The sequence below is a fragment of the Melanostigma gelatinosum genome (assembly GCF_949748355.1).
Source record: "Melanostigma gelatinosum genome assembly, chromosome: 2".
NCBI classification, from domain to species: Eukaryota; Metazoa; Chordata; class Actinopteri; order Perciformes; family Zoarcidae; genus Melanostigma; species Melanostigma gelatinosum.
This window is the reverse complement of record NC_136635.1, coordinates 24,404,271-24,423,887: the sequence shown is the minus strand read 5'-3', so window position 1 is coordinate 24,423,887 and position 19,617 is coordinate 24,404,271. Positions and strand designations below refer to the sequence as shown.

The window sequence follows — 19,617 nt, the reverse complement described above, 5'->3', positions numbered from 1 at the left end:
ATAACAGATTCATTCACAAAGAGAATGACTTTCAAAGTTTGCTTTTAAGGGTTGGTGTGCTCCCTGAAACCCATACAACCTGTCTTATCTAATTAAAGGACACCTGCTTGGTATTGAACCTGTCTGGCTCCTGAAACTTGAAAGTCAAAATATGTCCAGGTTTTAATAAGAGATAGTGATCAAAGAGTCGTTTTCCGACAAACGTGCAAATAATCTAAACACTTTTACCAGTTGTTCAACCATCACAATGATGTCAACATTTACAGACATACATATGAACAGAAGAGATATTTATGTAGCCTGAAACACTAACCACCAGGTATAGGAGAGCGCCTAACCCTTTTGTTTGAAACTTGAGCCAACCCTACCTCCTAGTGGGCACCAGATACTACTACAGACATGATTTGATACACTGTTAATGGTTTCTTGTGGGGAAAGATACAGAGTGCATGTGGACTATGTTATTCCTGTGAGCATAGTAGATCATTTTTCACAACAAGGTGTGCATCAGGCGGTGGGAAAATGACAGTTGGCCTGAGCAGCCATGTAATTCCATATTTAAGGTCAATATTTATTATATTCTAAGCTCATTAAGATATAATAGAGCTATTTTACAAGAATCTCCAATAATTTCCTTAGTTAGATAAAACAGAAGAGCACACACGACAGATTCTGAATACGATTAGTAATGGACTTTTAGAAAAGAAGAACATACGCTTATTATACTTACATAAAGCATATGGCTAGGCTCACTCAAGTAGGTTACTCATGAGTTAACTTTGGATTTTAATATCAAACCAGCTTTTTGTTCCCTCCTAGCAAGATCGCTTTTACTAGATGGCCATCATTGGCCTCATTGAACCATATCATCTCTATATTTATATACGTATATAAACATATATGGCCTTAAAATATATGAAGTATAATTACATTTATATTCTTCTTTGTAATAACCTGTTATTTCCAGTTAACAAGATGATGCAGGCACATTTATTGTGACCATAGATTAAAATGAGTTGGAATCATAGCCATGTTCATCATGTGCTGAACTGAAAATAAATAATCAAGAATGGTGTGGAGACTGTGTACACCTAAATGTTCAATTGCTCAAATTGTCAATTCTCCATTTAAATAGCAAAATACTATATTTTTGTACATTTATGTGAGTAAACACAACATTTAAAATGATGATAGTCTGATTGTATTAAAGACGTATGTGGAGTTGTAATATCAAGTATGTCCAACTTGTGATGGACACTGCATTAAAGATAATTTTCATGGAAACATATCCAAATAATTTCAGCCATATTTCTGGTACCAAAGCAAAAAGATGCACTGGAAACTCTATCAAAGTTCTGTGCACCAGTTTTAACTTAAGTACGTATAGCCGGATGCAGGAAATGCTTTGTTTTCACTCACAAAAAAAAAAAATCACATTGAAGCCACTGTCCTGCTTTAATGACTGACTAAATCATCCACTGTTGTAAACTTTCCTTTATTTTCTTACCCTCAAATATACAGAGGACGCGCTGTATGCTGGGATTCTGCGGGAACGGGGAGGTTGCAGAACGCCATCTTTAAACCCCACAAGAGGCCAGCTACAGTTGCACACCGGGATGAAAAACACTATCCGTACAGCAGGATTTAAACTCAGATCGTGGAGATAGTATGATCGAACCCCGGTTAAATTAATAATAAGTAACTGTCCGGGGATACTGTGAAGAGCTGGTCACGGGACGCCGCGAATACCTTGAACCGTATGTTATCATAGGCAGACAACAACAATAGACGGAAAGACAACAACAACGGACTAGCTTGCTAACTCGCTCGCTAGCATCTTGTCAAGCGCAGCGCTGTTATCAAATGCCAACTGAAGGCTAGCTACCGTTAGCAACTTAATCAGCAAATCGCTTAAATTTGTCCGGACACTTGTGATAGCTGGTACTGGGTGTCCAGCTACATATACTGGGGGCAGTCTGACATTTCTTTGCCACATTTTAACCAATTTTGTCAAGAAATCTGCGTTGTGGCTTTAGCTAACGTTAGCTAAAAGCTAAGTCCCGACTTCTCCCACTCCCCAGCGGCCCGGCCGGAGATGCGTGGAAGATGTCGGTGTCGGGGCTGAAGGCCGAACTGAAGTTTTTGGAGTCCATTTTTGATCCAAACCACGAACGCTTTAGGATCATTGACTGGAAGCCTGACGAACTGAGCTGCCAGTTTAATGTAACTGGGGAAAAGCTGTTAATTATCCACTGTAATATAACGGTAAGGGGGAGAAGAACGCAAATGCCGGGATTTATACACTTCCCTTGTTGGTCGTTAGCGAGCTAAAGTTAGCTGGTTAACTTGCTCGTCAGGTAGCAGGCTACCCCAGCGGCTGAACAATCTGATGCTATGTCGCACAGGTTTTCCGTAGTTTCACAAGTGTCAGTGGGAACTACGCAGTCTCGATAGAGGGGTTTGTTGGTCTAAAAATACGACGTATAATAAACAACCGTAGCTGTTGGCTAACGCTGCACTCTGAATGCTAATGTCGCTAAATCAAATGTTACGCTATTTACTGATTCTATGTTTAGTCCTGCGACACGCAGGTGAATTTAGGTCAAATGTTTTGATGTGACGGTCCCGGTTTTTTTTTTTGCTGTATTCCACTGTCTTTAGGAATCTTATCCGTCTACGCCGCCAATATGGTTTGTGGACTCTGATGACCCGAGCTTGGCGCAAGTTTTGGAGAGGTTGGAAGATGTGAGAAAAGGCAGCACCCTGGTTAGTTATCCGAACTCATTTTTGTTTTTTCGCCCCCACTATGTGTCACAGAGGAGAATTTGACGAATCATGCCCACTTCGTGAGGAAGCTGCTGCTGACAATTTTAGGGGGGGGGGGGGGGTGGACTGTGATTAGTTCAACTAATCACTAAATTCATATAGTACTGGCTTTTATATTTGTGTTCTAGATTACATTTCATAAAGTACTTTTCCTTTAACATTTGTTTGCATCATTATTGCAATATTTCCTGCTCACTGATCGAGTTAAAGAGAGTGTTCGCTGATGCAGATTGGGGGATTTCCTCATTTTAGTGATGTATTTACAAGATGCTCACAACTTAGAGCATATGTCAAATTTCTTATGGGCTCTCAAATACAAACAAACAGCCTGCATCTGCTGCATACATGTGTGTGTGTGTGTGTGTGTGAGTGACTTTGTACTTGGGGAATGAGTTGAATGTGTCTAACAGATTTTAAGCACACGAAATTACTGACATTAGATCATTGGGACAACTTTTAAACTGAACATATCGCTGTGACACGCAGATTCTTATGTAATCCTACATGTGTGGTGACATCCTGAGCTTAGTTAGCCTACTTATTCATGGTGCTCTGTAGGACACAAAATATGCTTTTTATAGAAGTGCTGTCAGGTTTTCTTATGACAGAATTTTGTTTGGGTTTGCACCATAATTTAGTCTACAATAATATATAAGTCATTGTTAATGTTGTGTGTTGGGTAAGGGAAAATCCTTCCTGTGGATAGATAAGATCAATCTAGTTTCAAACTGTTGCACAGATGTTTTAGCAGCACCCTACATTTGAATTGCACCAAATTTGCAAAGGCAGATACCAGTAGCTGATGGCACCTTAATGACTATGTCGCCTGTTTTTTTTGTGTACGAGTACAAACTGTGTCAGTGTTATTATGTGTAAATCCTTACTTTGAAGTCATGTGAGAGTAGTGAGAGTAATTGGACCTAACTTTATTGCTACACTTAAACATTGTCCTTATGTATGATGTGCTGTATAGCTTGTAAAGCAGATTTTAATTTCTGATGATGGGCTTTATACATTTTAGGATTAACTTGATAATCAGCTATTTGTTCACGCCTGCAGTCACATGTCTGCCACGTGGCATTGCTGTGTAGCTGTATGTCTAACTCTTCATCCCCTCCTGTTTGTGCTTTTGTATTTTCTAGCTTTTGCAGCAGTTGAAGAAACTCATTTGTGATCTCTGTCGGCTGTACAACCTTCCCCAACATCCAGATGTGGAGATGCTGGACCAGCCCCTGCCAGCAGGTCCTGTGGGACAAGACCGCAAGGCAAGGCTAAATACCTCTGCATGGCATATCGTGGCACAGCCAGGACATGGCCAGTATTTGATCACTTTTAAGGAATAAGACATGCTCATTTAAATGAGGATGTTTTTAAATGTGCACATCCAAACAACTTTTGCTCAGTTCTGAAATGGCCGCCTACATTGCAGAGGGCCTTGGTGATTTGTGTGAAGTTGCTCTCGAAGCTGCTCAATAGGCTCCTCCTGCGGTGATGGTCAGCAGAAGCTGGTCTTCATGAGGTCAGCTCATGAGGCTCCTTCAGATGACTTCATTCAGCTTGACTCAATGCCGTGTGTGTGTTTGTGTGTGTGTAGCATGGGACAGAGGAGGTCACATCTGAAGAAGAGGAGGAGGAAGAGATGGGAGAGGTAAGTTATCGTCTAGATGCTCGGTAATGAAACACTTGTAATCTCTTTGTCTTCCATAACTTGAAAGAGGAACGTTTAGGCTGTCAGCAAAGCACACTGTTTAATAAAGATGACCATGTTTTTGAATGGTATGTACGTCCTTATCCTCCACCGATACATACACATGATTGTTGTCTTTCGGTCTGGTGTGATTATGATCGAGTCACCCTGGTTGTTCACAAGCTAATGTCAATGTTGGCTTCGTTAATGTGTTCTAGTGAACAAGGACGTTTTAAGCACATCTTCTGGCTTTGAGTCCTGGACTTTTTTCATGATGCATGTTTTGTTGGAGAGCCAGAAAGTATTTAAACTGCCTAAATGTAAAATATTATACAACAGGACATAGAGGATCTGGACCACTATGAAATGAAAGAGGAGGAGCCTGTGGATGGGAAAAAATCCGAGGACGATGGCATCGAGAAGGAGAATTTAGCCATCCTGGAGAAAATCCGAAAGAACCAGAGGCAGGACCACTTGAATGTAAGTCTTTATTCAGTAAAGTACATATATTGTAGGGTGCCGAGACCCTTGTCCTTGATAACAGCTTTTTGAAATATATCTTAACTATGGAACAAATGTTTTGAATTTGGCAGGGCGCTGTGTCTGGCTCCGTGCAGGCCTCCGACCGCCTGATGAAGGAGCTCCGAGAGATCTACAGGTCTCAGAGTTACAAGACAGGTATGCACTCGGCACAATGGTCTGCTCTTTAAACAATTGCCTCAGAATGAACTGACAGTGGTATGAGAATGGAAGTACGTGTTCAAATACATGTCATGCTTTGCCTCACTGCAAATGAAAAGGGAGATTAAATCATTGTAGTTTTTACTAAACTCTTGTACAATTTCTTTTGTAGGCATCTATTCGGTCGAGCTTGTCAACGACAGCCTGTACGAATGGCACGTCAAACTAAGGACGTAAGTAACCGCGGGATCTTGTGTCACGCATTATTTATCTCCACGTCAGCATAAACTCAGACTGATGTCATCATTTATTGACCAACAGGGTGGATCCAGATAGCCCCTTGCACAGCGATTTACAGGTCCTAAAGGAAAAGGAAGGAATGGATTACATTTTACTAAACTTCTCATATAAAGTGAGTAAATTTCACTCTCCATTTAAAATTATATATATATATATATATATATTACATACATACACCCACCATTTTGGAGTCTTTGTAGTCTGTAAACTGAGTGTTTTTGCTGGCCCTGCTTTACAGGATAATTTCCCCTTTGATCCACCTTTCGTCCGAGTGGTTTCGCCTGTGCTGTCTGGAGGGTGAGTTCATTTAGCGGGTGCACTTTTCCACCGTTTTTTTTCTTCCCCATCGACAATTTTCTCAGTTGACGCGGCGAAGTCTTTTCCTCTTGGAAGAGGACTTAAGTATGTTGTTCTGATATTGTTGTTCTGTGTTTGCCTAGTTACGTTCTTGGAGGAGGTGCCCTGTGCATGGAACTCCTCACCAAACAGGTAAGTCAAGTGTTTTCTTTTTAAAGAAGTAAAATAATGTGAATTTGCATGACGTAATATTCAATATATTTGCGTCTGTTTTTACATTTTTTCCAAACCACTTTTCTTGACGTTGGGTTTTGCGATTGCAGGGTTGGAGCAGTGCCTATTCCATTGAGTCTGTCATCATGCAGATCAATGCCACTTTAGTCAAAGGAAAAGCCAGAGTGCAGTTTGGAGCCAATAAAGTAAGTGAAGAAGCACGTTTCTTATTAAGTTCGGTGACGTCCTGTGATAATGTTGAGCTCACATAATGAATGATGGGGGCTGAGGCCCGGTTCCCTGCTGTTAACCCGGGGTCTGTTACGCAGCGTGAACATCTCCTGTTTATGCAGACAAAGCTGTCGATATGCTTTATCTTTATGTGCCGCGTCGTGTTCTGTTAATGAAACTTAATCTGGCTACCGGCTTCTCCCAGAGTTTGATACGTTTCGTACTTCAGTATTTCATGTCTCAGAAGCTCATGGATGCAAATTCGTTGTTGTTTCTCACTTTTGTGTTTGGCTTTCATCTTTTCTCAATCTAACTATTTAAATGCAGGGATATGAGCAACCAAGATTCAGTTCATCAGTCAAACATGCAAGTTTTGTTCTTCACATTTAAATTGCTGCAACGTGTCAATGTAAGAGTTACTTTGATGAGCTGACAAGTGAGAAGATTTACAATTTACAATGCAATTTTCTTGGCAGATTCCAGTTATACAAAAAATAAATAATAATAATTTAGGCTGTTAATGCATAACTTTAGCATTATAATGAACATGTGAAGCTATATTTTTTATCAGAGGGCAATCTGTGTTTTTGTCAACCATAGAATCGGAGCACTGATGTTTTTAAGCTAACAGGAGTTGTGTTTTTGAAGTGAAAACTCTGTTTTGAGGGTTTAGTGTTGATCTTAACCCTGCGTACCACTTTCAGCTGTACGCAGTAACTTGGGATAAACCGGTGTTTGCCGTCAGTGTTATTGCCAAATCAGCATATGTTATGTTCAACTGTTTCAACCAGCACTTCATCTGCTACCATATGAAAAGGGGGACAGGAGCTTCTTTAAACGCTGTAGAGGCACTATAGGGTCACTATAGAATTGCCAGAGTCTTACATATTGTCTACTCTACACAGTGAAAGCAGCTGGTACACAGAGCAGCTTCAGTCATCCTCTTGTGTCCACGTACACACCGGAGATGTTCACGCAGTGTATTGAGTGTAGCTTCCCCACGTTTTGGCAGGGCTCAAAGCCTGCTTGCATAAAATGGAAGAAAATAGACTTCAAGCATTAACAACACGCTTCAGTAAGCTGTTTAGCGCAAGTGAGACACCAGGTATTGTGTGGCCTATGGAGCCGGCTGTATTGATTTAAAATATAAGCTTTCAGATGCAAGTGAGAAGGACAACGTAACGCGTTGGATATAAAAACATATACCAGTGAGGCGAGTTTCGTTTGCCTAAGGAAACTATCCTCAGCCTGACGGAAGAGTTGAGCCCTGCTACAGCATCTCAGCTCGGCTACATCTCTGCATTGTGTCGAGATTTTATTTAATTTTTAATTTTTATTTTCTTATGGTGACACTCTTTTCCCTGTAAATTGCCCTGGAAACTGTTGAATTCTTCCACAACATTTTTTTTTTCTGGAGCAAAGGGAGCAGAGCGGTTTGAGCAGTCTGCCTCGTTCATGGTAAATTAGTCGGGAACTAGAACTCGTGTGCAAAGGATGACTTTAGACTATTGCTTTGATCCAAGCCATAGTCACAGCCCGTCTTTGTGAAACCTACCCCAGGTGTGTTCTATCATGTGTGTGTACAAAGTCTTGTGTAATTGACCCTTAGATAAGCTCATTAACATTATGCACTCCCTGCATGGAGATTATCTATTTTTTGGAGAAACTTAAAAAAAGGAAATGTCAAACTAACTCTGCAGTATAAACGGGTTAAAGAGATGAAGATAGAAGCTCCAGGTAACAAGTATTACGCAACGTATAACCACGACTAGCTCACAGAAAACCTGCCGGAAATTGAAGAAAATCTCCAACAATTGCATGATTGGGCCCTGTTGCTGTCTATAGAACGGGCCCAATAGTTGTCGGACCCTGGTCAGAACTAGCTGATGCTACCATATGATTGGCCAGTCTGTATTTGAGAGGCGGGACTTAGCAAAGGGTCGATTCTGTGCAGAGCCAGGTCTTATGTGTGTGTGTGTGTGTGTGTGTGTGTGTTATCCTGCACCATACACTGGGGTTTTGCTCTTGAATTTGGATACAGCTCGATAAGCTTTTCATTTATTTTTTATTACGGCTGTTTCCTGATCTGTAATATTCTGTTCGTCATAAACCCAGTGCACACTCTAAGGATTATTTCATTTTCATCTTTTACTACAGAACCAGTACAATCTTGCCCGAGCACAGCAGTCCTACAAATCCCTGGTTCAGATCCATGAAAAGAACGGTGAGTGTTTGTGTCTCCGGTTACTGACCTCGTTCACTGAAACCAAACACCTGCAATGCATCACAGCTGAGGGAGAGTATTGCTTGTACTGTTGTGTAATTACAAAACATGGACAACATGCATGGAGTCCACATTATTACACTCTATTTGTGAAGTAGTTAGGAAAGTAGTAGTACTACATAGGTTACACACATTATGGAAGATGACAAATGCCCTAAAATAATGGTGTTAACTATTCAAATTAATGATATAACTTGCTGTTTACCAATGTCATTGAAAATGTCATGTTCAGGTCCAATGATGATGTTCTAACATTGTTTCATTGACTAGCTGCATATGAACTGAACGCTTTGTGACTCTGATCATTATAACGGATATTCTGCTGTTTGCAGTAATGATATACACATTCAAATCCAATTAATATGCAGTTGAATATAGAATTGAGTCAACAAGAGAAGAATCAACATTCAAATACTAGACCCACAGCGCTGGTAGGTCTGTGGCTCAAAGATCACCATTGATGCAGTGTGTTGTCCTTCTGCTCTGTGAAAACCAGCAGGCTGCATTTAAAAACCAGCAGTGACATGTAAATGCATTTACTCTGTCCGGCTACATTGAGCGATACATAATTCTAGTGGATTAATCAAATTGAGAGCTTCTGGCGTAATGTTTTTACCACATGTGCCCTGGGCTTAACCACTGAACACTTTCTACCCAGTGTGTTGGGTCTTGGACCAACCATTAGCATGCAGGTACATGCTAATGAGGCAGAATATGATGCACATGCAAAAAGCCTCTGCACGTCACCCTGATACTACTGGTGATGGAGAGCCGGTGACTGTAAATAGTTTATTTGTCATCTGTATCGTCATTCTTTGTTGTTTTTCCCCCTCAGGCTGGTACACACCCCCGAAGGAAGACGGCTAAAACAGACTCCTGCCTTTCCACATGTCTTCGATTTATTTTTTTCCTCGCGTCCCATATTATTATTATTTCTTAATCCTGTGAACCATTTGGCTCTCTTACATGAGAGTTTGAAATCCAAACCAAATTCCTCATTCAGTGCCCACCCAGACACTAGCACACACACACACACACACACACACACACACACACACACACACCTGAAATCCACATCCAAGCTCATCAGCTCCTCGCAATAGTGTCCTCTCCTCAATATTTATCTCTGTACATCTGTTGTCTGATACAATCTTAATTTCTCCATTGCGACATTCATCCCATACTCCAGCAACACGACGGACTAAATAATCGCGCACTCGCCCTTTTTCTGGTTTTGCCGTTGAGCATGCCACGGTTCCCCGCTGTGCTGTGGGCTGAACGGTGCAGCATGACACTGCCTCTCTGGCCACAGACTGGATCCCTGATGTGACGCAGTGGTGGCTGGGAGGCGACATTTAAATGCTGGTGGTGGAAGAACCACTGTCCTTTCGCTCCATGGACGTCCTCTGTAATATTGTGCTCATGTATTATCTTTGCAATGCCAAGATCCCTCCTCTGGAATAACATGCTTCCGGGGCGAGCTTGCTTTCAAACCTCTTTTCTTTTAAAAGCTTGAAGCCCTGAGGCGGGGGAGGAAGATAACGAGACTTTTGCAGCCTGGGTGGGACAGCACACAATGAAGAACTTGCTGAGCTCCAAAGTTGGAGAACACTGTCATCATCATCCATCATCATCATCACAACCAGCAACTGGACAACTCCCCGCAGGAGAGGTTTGGCGTGTTGGCAACCCATGAAACACGACCAGGCGGCGTGTTTCGGTTTGGATCACACTGTAATGTAGTTGATTTTAACTTCACGTGTAAACATGTAAATTTGTATTTCTGCAAAAGGATTTAATTGTTTATAATGTAACCTTGTCTGGGTCTTTGACTGGGCAAAGACCGTATTACTACATACACCCTTGACTATTAACAGCAGGGGCACTGCAACTTCTCAAGACCCATTTAGAATAAGAAGACGTTGCTTCATGGATACTCTTGCAGAAGGAAACAAAAGTACACCGTGATCTTATGTAAGCTTAATGACTACTGCGGTTTGTTTTTTTATTGATTTGTAATCCTCATGTTATTGGCAACATCGACAGCACCATCCCCCCCCCTTTTGTGACAGCATCTCTTAGACGCAGCTGTTTCTGGCATTCCAGAGGGTTGGCTACTCGTATCGTTTCACGCAAACCGGATGAACCTCAGTAAGGCTATGCAGTGAGGAGACAGCTTTTGGGAGTTTTGTTGTACTGAGGAAAATGAGTCTTATCAGCGTAGTCGCCTGCTTAGTTCTTGTAGCTCATTCACATCCTGAGCACTTTGCCAATCCTGCAGTTGTAACGGTCTGGAGGGGAGAAAAAAAAAAAGTGACCTTTTTTTACCTTCTGACTTTTCCTTGACCTCACGGCTGGTTTTAAAATGCAGCCCGAGTTTCAAATTCACAGCAATAGTCTCGACCTTATACCTTCTGGCTTCACACCTGGGGAGATCGACTGGAGTCTGGTCCGTTTCCAGACTATTTGTGTAGGTTTGATAAATAGTTGTTCCGATTTGCCACAGGAGGGACCCGGCTCTTCCCGTTACCACCTCTCTGGTTACTATTCATAACCACTCCCAGCGCTGCTGTACCCCTCGGCGTGCTGGGTCTTTGATGTAATGTGAATAATATGCAGAAAACTGTGTGGAGCATTCCAATTAATGCAGTTACACGTTTGTTGTGGGTGTTCTATTGTGTGGTTACTTGCATTGTTTTAAGTATATTGTCCTGAAAACCAGCATAGAAAGCTTAGTTATGCTAATTCATACAGTCATTCCTCGTTATTTTTTTTGTTTTGGTTGATTTAGGATTTCCTCAGCGATGCTGACCTCAGTCACAACGCCAATATTTTCAAAAAAAAACGGTACAGATGGGTAAAAACAAAAAAATCATACAGCCTGTTCATATTCAGCACACGTCTGGCATTTGTTTCGACTTGCAGGATGTCCAACGCAAGTGTTGCCCTCCTTTCTTCTTTCGCCTCAAGCAAAAGCCCCGACATGGCGGAATCATTGGCATGGTTGTTAGCTGTTGTGATGCCATTGGTAATGTACGAATCACTTCATTCTGGTCACCATGTCGAGCCCACCCCTGCATTCTCTGGAGAAGCAAACTCAGGAATACATACCGCACACTCGACTTTGCTAAGGATTGCTTCAGAATATCGACATGAAGTGCAAGATTGAACGAGTCAATCTTCTTTTCTTTTTTTGTTTCGGGCCATTTTAATGAGACTTTTCCCAAAAGGCACCGCAGTATGGTTTGCTGTCAAATTCTGAATAATTGTGAGGTTTAAAAAAAAAAAAAAAAAAATTTTTTTTGGGAATCTGATGTGGAGCAGGAGTTTTGCTCCCACCCTCGGATGAACCTGCACTTGATGAGGGGTTCAGAACACATCTACCCCGTCTCTTTGATATTGCTGTATTTTGCATGTCAATATATCAATGGGTGTTTTACACCAAGCTACTGAAGACAAAAGAGTGGTCGGGTAGGGTGATAAAAAGACTAGATGTATCGGTTGTTCATTGTTTACTTGTGGTTCCCTACATCAGTGCACAGGGTAGTTCTTCCCTGCGTGCCGCTTATTTAACCAGGTCAGATTCTATGAGAGACGCATGGACTTAACAAGACATCCTACCTGCTTGGATTCCCAACAAAAGTAGCAGTTCAGATGTGTGTGCCATCAGAACAATAGTAAACCCACATCTTTACCCTGACATTTGGAATAATGGTGTACTCAAGACTGTTGTGCACCAACAAAAAAAAAAACCAGCTTCTCTCACACCAACTCCTGTTGTGTGACTAACAAAAACAAAAAAACCTTCTCCGCTTTGGCGAGCGACATATTGGTCTGAGGTCTGACTCGGCCTGATCCTGGTTTCGTTACCTTGCTTCATTAATAACTGCAGTGGCCGGGTTATAAAGTTATGCACTGTTAGCATGCTTTGGTTTGGTTTCATTTTTTCCATTGCAAGGGTGATTTTGACCATGTAAAGTAATTTGTAAACTTGCATCAAGTTTATAAATAAAGAATTTTATGAAATATCACTTTATTCTGTTCTGATGAAGTGTTTATCGGTAGGAAAATGTAAAACTTATTTGTTTCCTGGAAGAGTCATCCATCCACAATCTCCATGCCATTTCAATGAAAATGTATCGCCAACAAATAGCAACAAATAAAAGCATTGATTAGCTAACTTGTTTTGGCAATAAAACTCAAAAAAAGAGGTCAAACCACATCTCTGGTTACAGTGAAATGCACCTCATACATGCATTACATCACCCACCAACCTACAGTGCATTCCCAGAGCACTTTAACTGAGCTGCAGGTTCCACTTGGATCCTGGCTTTATGCGTTTCTTGTATTTTCCAGTAGATGGTGGTCTTTGCCAAAAGATTCGGGTGTCTGTTTTTCTCCAGAGCTGCCGTCAACATCCAGAGGGACAACCACCCTCCTCCCTCATTGCCCCAGGAACCTCTGGTTTACCTCTGACATACGTTACTGTAGCTCGTGTGTGTGTTTAAAGGCCTCTGCTGCTCAAAGTATACTAGCCACTAGTATTTACAACCAAAACATTGCAACTCAGGTGTGACGATTTAATTCAATTCACTTTAATGAGTACACAGCAAAGCAGATGTGGTTTGTGTCCCTTTATGCGGTAGCATGGCTCCATCAACATAATATATTCACAGGAAATACAGAAAATGGCCACTTTATAGTATACACCACGTGGTATCTACTTCGAACATCTGACAACGGTAACGACGAGTGCAGTTTGCCAAGAAAGGCAAAAGATCTGATTCTGAATCAGTTTGTGTTGGTGGTGCATTGATTTAGAAGGAAGAGGCTGGAACAGGTGGTGGGCGGGATGAACAGATTGTATACGATAATAGATTTCCTTTTTTCATTTCTCCCCACTTACTCATTGTTATTTTGGCTTTCCACTTTCTCTCTCTCTTGCTGTGTGTGTGTGTGTGCGTGTGCGCGCGCACTAAGAATCACCACTAGATGGTATCGGAGCACTCTGGCAACAGTCAAGAACTTAGCTCATAACATCCGTCAGCACTTGGCGCACCGTTATTACACTCATTACTGCTCTTACCAGCTCTGTGGCTCATTTCTTTCAAGGTTGAATGAATAAAGGTCATTTTGTTTCAGTGAGCAGACAGCTATCGATGGGGCACAGTCGGATACGGACAGCTCATATTCTGCATGAGTGTGTTTGAGTCCGATATTGTCGTGGTGGGTTGGCCGCTCTCATAGATGTCAGGGTTGTGATAAATATCTGAATCAACCTCCATCAGTTCTTATGAGAAGGAGGGCCGTAATAGATAACAGGGTGACCTATTGAGTCTGTGGTCGATGGTTATGGATTTTAGAAATCGCTCAAAACCAAGAATCGGAGTGTAGTTTTTGAAGAAATCAGGAACATATTTCAAACCAAAGGGGCAGACTGTAGTAAAGTTAAGAGGGGGAAAGGATAGAGATGAGTGGATCTCTGCAGTTCTCCAACGAAAGGCTAATTGCCTATTATTGTGGCACTTTTTTTATTTTTGTTGTGGTGTTGGTTTGGCTGGCTGGCTGGCCTGTTGGCTGGAGAGGAGCACGCCTCATTATCCAGCTTCAGCCAATCTGTTTGTCCAGCCTGTCGCTCGCCTTCGACAAACACTGTAAGGAGGCCGCCAAGGCTCCGGCTCCCCCCCCCCCCCCCGAGGAAGGAGGCTGTGCATCTCTGTGATTAACTTGCCGGTGCCCAAGCTGAGAAAGCAAGAAATAGCTGACTTCTCTTCCTTCACCCTGGGCCACAGCGCAGCACATGGTGGGGCCGCATTCAGAATCAGCTGGAGTTGATTGATAGCCTGTGGCTTAACGGCTGCATCCATCAGAGCCTGACTCGCACTGCTTTTCCACCGCAAAGCAAACATACTCAAAAGTAAACCCAGATTCAGACTGAGAGAGAAGCTGCAAGGATTTTATCCCGTTTTGCCTTGCTTCGTCCCTCTCCACCGACCAATGAGGTCACATGCCGTACTACGGACAAATGAGCTAATACATCACTGACAGTCGCTTTTAATTTGCTGCATACAATATGGATTTCATTCACACAGATTCCTGTCCGTCCAACTAATTTTGTGGCCATTTTGAAGAAATTGTTCGGGCAACACTGTTGCCACTCGCATATCTATTATGCAGCCACTTAGCTTAGCTTAGCTGTGGAGGCTTGAATCTTCCCCACGGAGAAAGAAGGCCGGAGACCACGCGGTACTGATGTTTACAGTAGCGTCGCTTCTTAATAAATCGCCCAAAAACTGGTTTACAATTAAAAATAATTGAATCCTACTGAAGCTAATACAATTACACAATGAAGTACACTACTAACAGAATATAAAATATAACATGATCCACGGAAAAAAGCTATTCACTCGCACCTCAGCATGGAGACCTCGTGTCCAGGCTGAGGGCAAAGCAAGAAGAGAGCGAACAACTTTCCGAAGCCCTTCCTCATACAGTTTGAAACTCCCCCCCTTTTGTCTTTCCTGATTCCCATTGGCTATCTTAAACAGTCTCCTCCTCCTCGCAGGACCCTCGCACGGGTGTGATCGGTAATTGCCTGTCTATAAATCTCTCTGTCCCTCTGCTATTCTAAATACATTCAATGACTGTCTTTTATGGCTTAACACTTCTATGATAAACATTCTTACAATTATGAATATTCTAATTATGTATTTCCAAATCACTTCTAATTATGATTTCTTAATTATGTATCATTAAACACTTCTATTATAATTTCTTAATTTCATAGCTTAGCACACTGACTGGAAATAGGGGGAGCTAGCTAGCTCTGTCCAAAGGTAACACAATCCGCCTACCAGCACCTCTTAAACTCAATGAACACAATACATCTTGTTTGTTTAATCTATACAAAACGCAAAGTGTAAAAACAACAATTTACTGTGAAGGAAGTTTTGTGCTTGACTATTTCTTGGTGCGGGACAGTAACTTCCTGAAGTCTCAACTGTTTCCTAGTTTTGTCAGTATGTAACTAAATGCAAGCACCTGCAGTTATCTTTTTTCTCCCAGATTGATGTGACTAATGCAATCTGCTCCTGCCAACTCCTCTGGTCAGTGTCCCAAAGATGCTTTAAAGTTTATTAAACAGTGCAGCAGCATAGAATCAAAACCAGACAGACAGCAGGCGATTCCTGATATTAACAGACAACCAACACTTTTATGGTGGTCGGTGTGTGAGCCTTGTTCGAGTAAATTGAGAACACAGGCACAGAGCTGCAGTAACAACATCTGGCTTTGGAAGACACAGAAGAATCAGTGGCTGAAGAACAACCAATCCCACTGTGACTCTAAATGGCCTGATGTTAGAGCGGAGCATCTGGAGAGCACTAAGGCAGGTGTCATCCCCACAGACACTGTTACTATACGGCTGTAAAAGTCTCCACTGCTCGCACTTACATTCACATTAACAGAATTAACAAAAATCCACACAATGTAACATTTGTATTCAATGAAAATAAATAAAACTATTTTAAATGGGGTTAGAAGGGTTATCCACAATAGCAGAGGTATACAACTCTTCAAAAACGGGTTCCAGGGGAAATGGGTGATCGGGGTATATAGGGAGGAGGTATAATGTATTCTGATTCTCTGATGGTGGTGAATGGCAATGTGGGGAGTCATTTTCACAGGGAGAGCATTGTGACTGGCTCCTGAATAAAATATGGTGTATGTACATGTTTATCCTTTAAATATTTCAGAATTTCATTATTTCATGAGTTTTTGCTGGATGGACTCAGATGAGCTTTCAGGGGGATGAGAAGGTCTCCCAGCTTCTATCTTTCTGTCCATCTGTCCATCCATCTATAGTCTGTCTATATATCTATCTATCATCTATCAATTTTATCTCTAATTGCCACTATGTCCTTGGAAGGGAATGTAACACACATCACCAGTCAGTGACAGATTTACCTGCAAGGACTTTGAAATAAATTGGTGGCTGATAGGGCACAGAATTGCAAATTAATCATAACATCTTTTCAACACACACACACAGAGAGACAAAGAGAGAGCAAAATAATAAAAGTTGAAGAGAGGGATGAAAACAAGTGATGGAGCTCATTACTCATTCAGCTGTTGTGTGTCACTTTAATAGAAACACTAACACCACCTCTGCTGGAGAAAATGGAATATCAAGATGATAGCTGAACTTTTCTTGATTGTTTTTATATGTTGCAGAATAAGTCTCGTGAATCTAGTTTCGTGAAGTCACGAGTGTGAAAACGCTTTTGTTATAAGATAGAGAATATTAGTGCATTGCTTTACTCCTGAAAAGAGCTTGGAGAGATGCAGTGCTTTTATCCACGGGCAACAACGCTTTACTATAATGATCCCCTGATCAAGAGAAAACACTAAGCTTCACATTTCCGGTGGTAAAGGAGAAGCCTTCACAATGTAATTAATACATTACAGAACGTCCCATTTGGAACGGGGGCCAGTTTTATTCAATTTTGAGTCACCCAAACATTTTAGGAGAGTGCAGAAGCTCGCAGCACCACAGAGAGACTGACCTTCACTGGCCTTCTTTTATGTCTCCATTAAAAGACTCACTTCAAATGTATTCACAGTTTTGCCTCTCAGGCTGCGGCAACGTCACAATCAAGAGCCAGAGCGCATACATTACACTAAAAGGGCGGCTTCAAAAAATCCAATTCTCCCTGGCTTGAAGGATATGTAAATATTAATGATCCATAGATCTGCATTTTGCTTCATATTCTGGAGCTTTCGTGGCTCCTCTCATTCAGATCAGACCATTCGTTCACTGAGGACACCCCGTTTTCAATCACCCAAGGCTAGGTGCTTACTGAATAAGGATACAGTCATTAGTGTGTATCCAGTGAAAAAAACAGTTTAAAAAAAAGATGCAGTCAGCTGAAATCAACTGCACACACTTGTTTGTGAGACTATTTGTTGATTGTTCTTTTCACCTTGAATGTTGCATGCTTGTCCTTCCTTTGCTGAAAGGTAGCCAGGGGTTCACTTCAGCGTGACGATACGCTTCCCTGCGCAGACTTATACTTCAGACCAAGCTAAATGGATTTCCATTACTGGGGCTATGACTCATTCCAGATGCTTACTCAATACTGTGTGGGCACTGTAGCAGACAGTTTCCTTCAGACAGAATAAAAAGGACAACAAAGCCAAACATTCTTGGATGAGATAGTGTCCAGAGAGAGCTGTGCCTTGTACCTTTACACGTGTGGCAATCATCGCCGCAAGGAGGGTTGGTGTGGAGACTGTAGAATGGGCGCTGTTTGGCAAAGAAGCATGCATACACATGAAAAAATGCAGAGGAAAACAAGACCAATTTCTAACCTCCGCAAATTAAGCAATACAGAACAGCTAATGGGAATTAGTTCAGTTGAAATGCATCTCTGACCAGCCTGCTTGGCTGAAACTACCACATTGTATCAACCTGTTTTGTTGGGCGGCGGGGTTGCTTGGGGCAGTGAGTGCATGTTATGTTCCTACTGCTACGTATATATCTCCTCAGCAGTGTCTGGACTCGGGCTAGACCTGCATTGGGGGATCAATAGGAAAAGCAATGATCTCAGTGAAATGGACCATCCATCTTGCTGTGATTCCCTTATGCAGCCCCTCGACTGAAGAGAACAGATAGAACTGAATTATTGTCTGAGCATTGATTTAAAACTGTCTAAAGAAGCAGCACTCTCTTCTTTCATAGGAAGTCTTGTGGGATCTTAATGAAAATAGCTAATTTACCAAAGATAAGTAGCTACAAATACCTTTTGTGATGTGTCTGGAATTAGAGCTGGAACACATCTTTTAAATCCTGAAATTTGCTCTGCAGGTCAAAAGATGTGGTGAAAGGAAGGACTTCTGAATTTGTTAAAGATGCGACTGTTTGTTTTCAGCAGTGTTGTGCTTAGTTTCTTTTTGTTGTTGTTGCTTGAGCTCAACCATTGTCTGCAGTCAATGAGCTCCACCATCCCCTGTGATGAGTGCATGTACTAATATTTAGTACTCTGCTGTAAGTCAAAAAAACTTCCTCTACTGTTGCAAGGATAATGTAAACTATAGCATAGATGGCCATTTAAACTTTAATCTTTAATCTTTATTTGAAGAAAAATATCATCGACTTCATTACTGGATCCAATATTACATTTTCATGACTTGTGCATGTGCAGAGTTATGCAGGGCGCTGACTGATTAATGCAAAGTCTACTAAGTTCATTACTGCTTCATTCTATTATGTTAAGCAGGATAATGTTTTGTTTGTTTTTTGTTGTAGATACCACAACAACAGTTATTATAATGCAGAGCCTTGCAGCGCTCTGCAGTACCTCTTTATTGGGTTTCTTGCAGTGTGAGTACCTCTGCAGGGCATAGAGCAATTTGCCACATTTCTTAAGGTAAAGATCATCTAAAAATAATCCTCTTCCATCTCAAGTGGGATTTTAAATAGTATCTTAACAAAAGACGATCACTTTATCATCTGCCGCTGGCAGACTGTGGGTGTTCCTGTCGTGCTCTGTAGGAACTCCCGGCCGAGTCTGAATCCGACTCTACTGGCTGCAGAGTAAAAAGCATGAGTAGAAGCTGTGCATATGTGTGCATTCCATTTTCTATTTTTGGAGGTAGTCAGAGATCGCTAGCTACTTTTGTGAAGTGAATATATGTGTCAGACATGTAGAGCCAGCAATGATTATTTGTTGGACTTTCAATTTCACAAAACCAACTACCGGTAGCTCACGGTTTGTGTTTCTGCGCTACAACTCATCTCTATGGTGCTCACAAGCCTTTCATTTGAGGACGTATTAATAATATAACTGGAGCATAGGTCGCTGAAGTCAAAGCTGAGAGTCTCAGAGGTCAATTTAAATTTAAACTGGATTACAGTCAACGTATAAGGCTACTGTGAATCCGGGAACCCCAAAACTTGAGCGCATGCTAGCTAACGCAAAATTGGATCTGTAGCTTGCTTGCTAAAGTTTTTTTCCCACTAGCTAGCATAGCTAATATAGCTCACCAAGGTTGGCTAATGTCAGTGTAAAATGGCACCAGTAACCAAACGTCTTGTCTT

General features: G+C 41.6%; 1 protein-coding gene across 1 annotated transcript; it reads left to right on the top strand.

Annotated features, from left to right (window-relative positions):
• The first annotated feature begins 1,599 nt into the window (after positions 1-1,599).
• Positions 1,600-12,670, top strand: ube2q1 (ubiquitin-conjugating enzyme E2Q family member 1). Its single transcript, XM_079289560.1, has 13 exons — positions 1,600-2,265; positions 2,662-2,766; positions 3,969-4,091; positions 4,421-4,474; positions 4,853-4,993; positions 5,107-5,191; positions 5,367-5,427; positions 5,516-5,606; positions 5,733-5,791; positions 5,935-5,983; positions 6,115-6,210; positions 8,393-8,459; positions 9,355-12,670. The coding sequence occupies exons 1-13, from the start codon at positions 2,107-2,109 to the stop codon at positions 9,384-9,386; spliced, it is 1,122 nt and encodes a 373-aa protein (XP_079145686.1). The 5' UTR covers positions 1,600-2,106; the 3' UTR covers positions 9,387-12,670.
• Positions 12,671-19,617: the final 6,947 nt, after the last annotated feature.

What these genes read in the sequence shown, in the direction of transcription:
- ube2q1 (XM_079289560.1), top strand. Translation starts at nt 2,107, where the DNA reads ATGTCGGTGTCGGGGCTGAAGGCCGAACTGAAGTTTTTGGAGTCCATT. An exon ending in TACTAAACTTCTCATATAAA is followed by an intron (nt 5,607 to 5,732) that starts GTGAGTAAATTT and finishes CCTGCTTTACAG; the next exon opens with GATAATTTCCCCTTTGATCC. An exon ending in TCGCCTGTGCTGTCTGGAGG is followed by an intron (nt 5,792 to 5,934) that starts GTGAGTTCATTT and finishes GTGTTTGCCTAG; the next exon opens with TTACGTTCTTGGAGGAGGTG.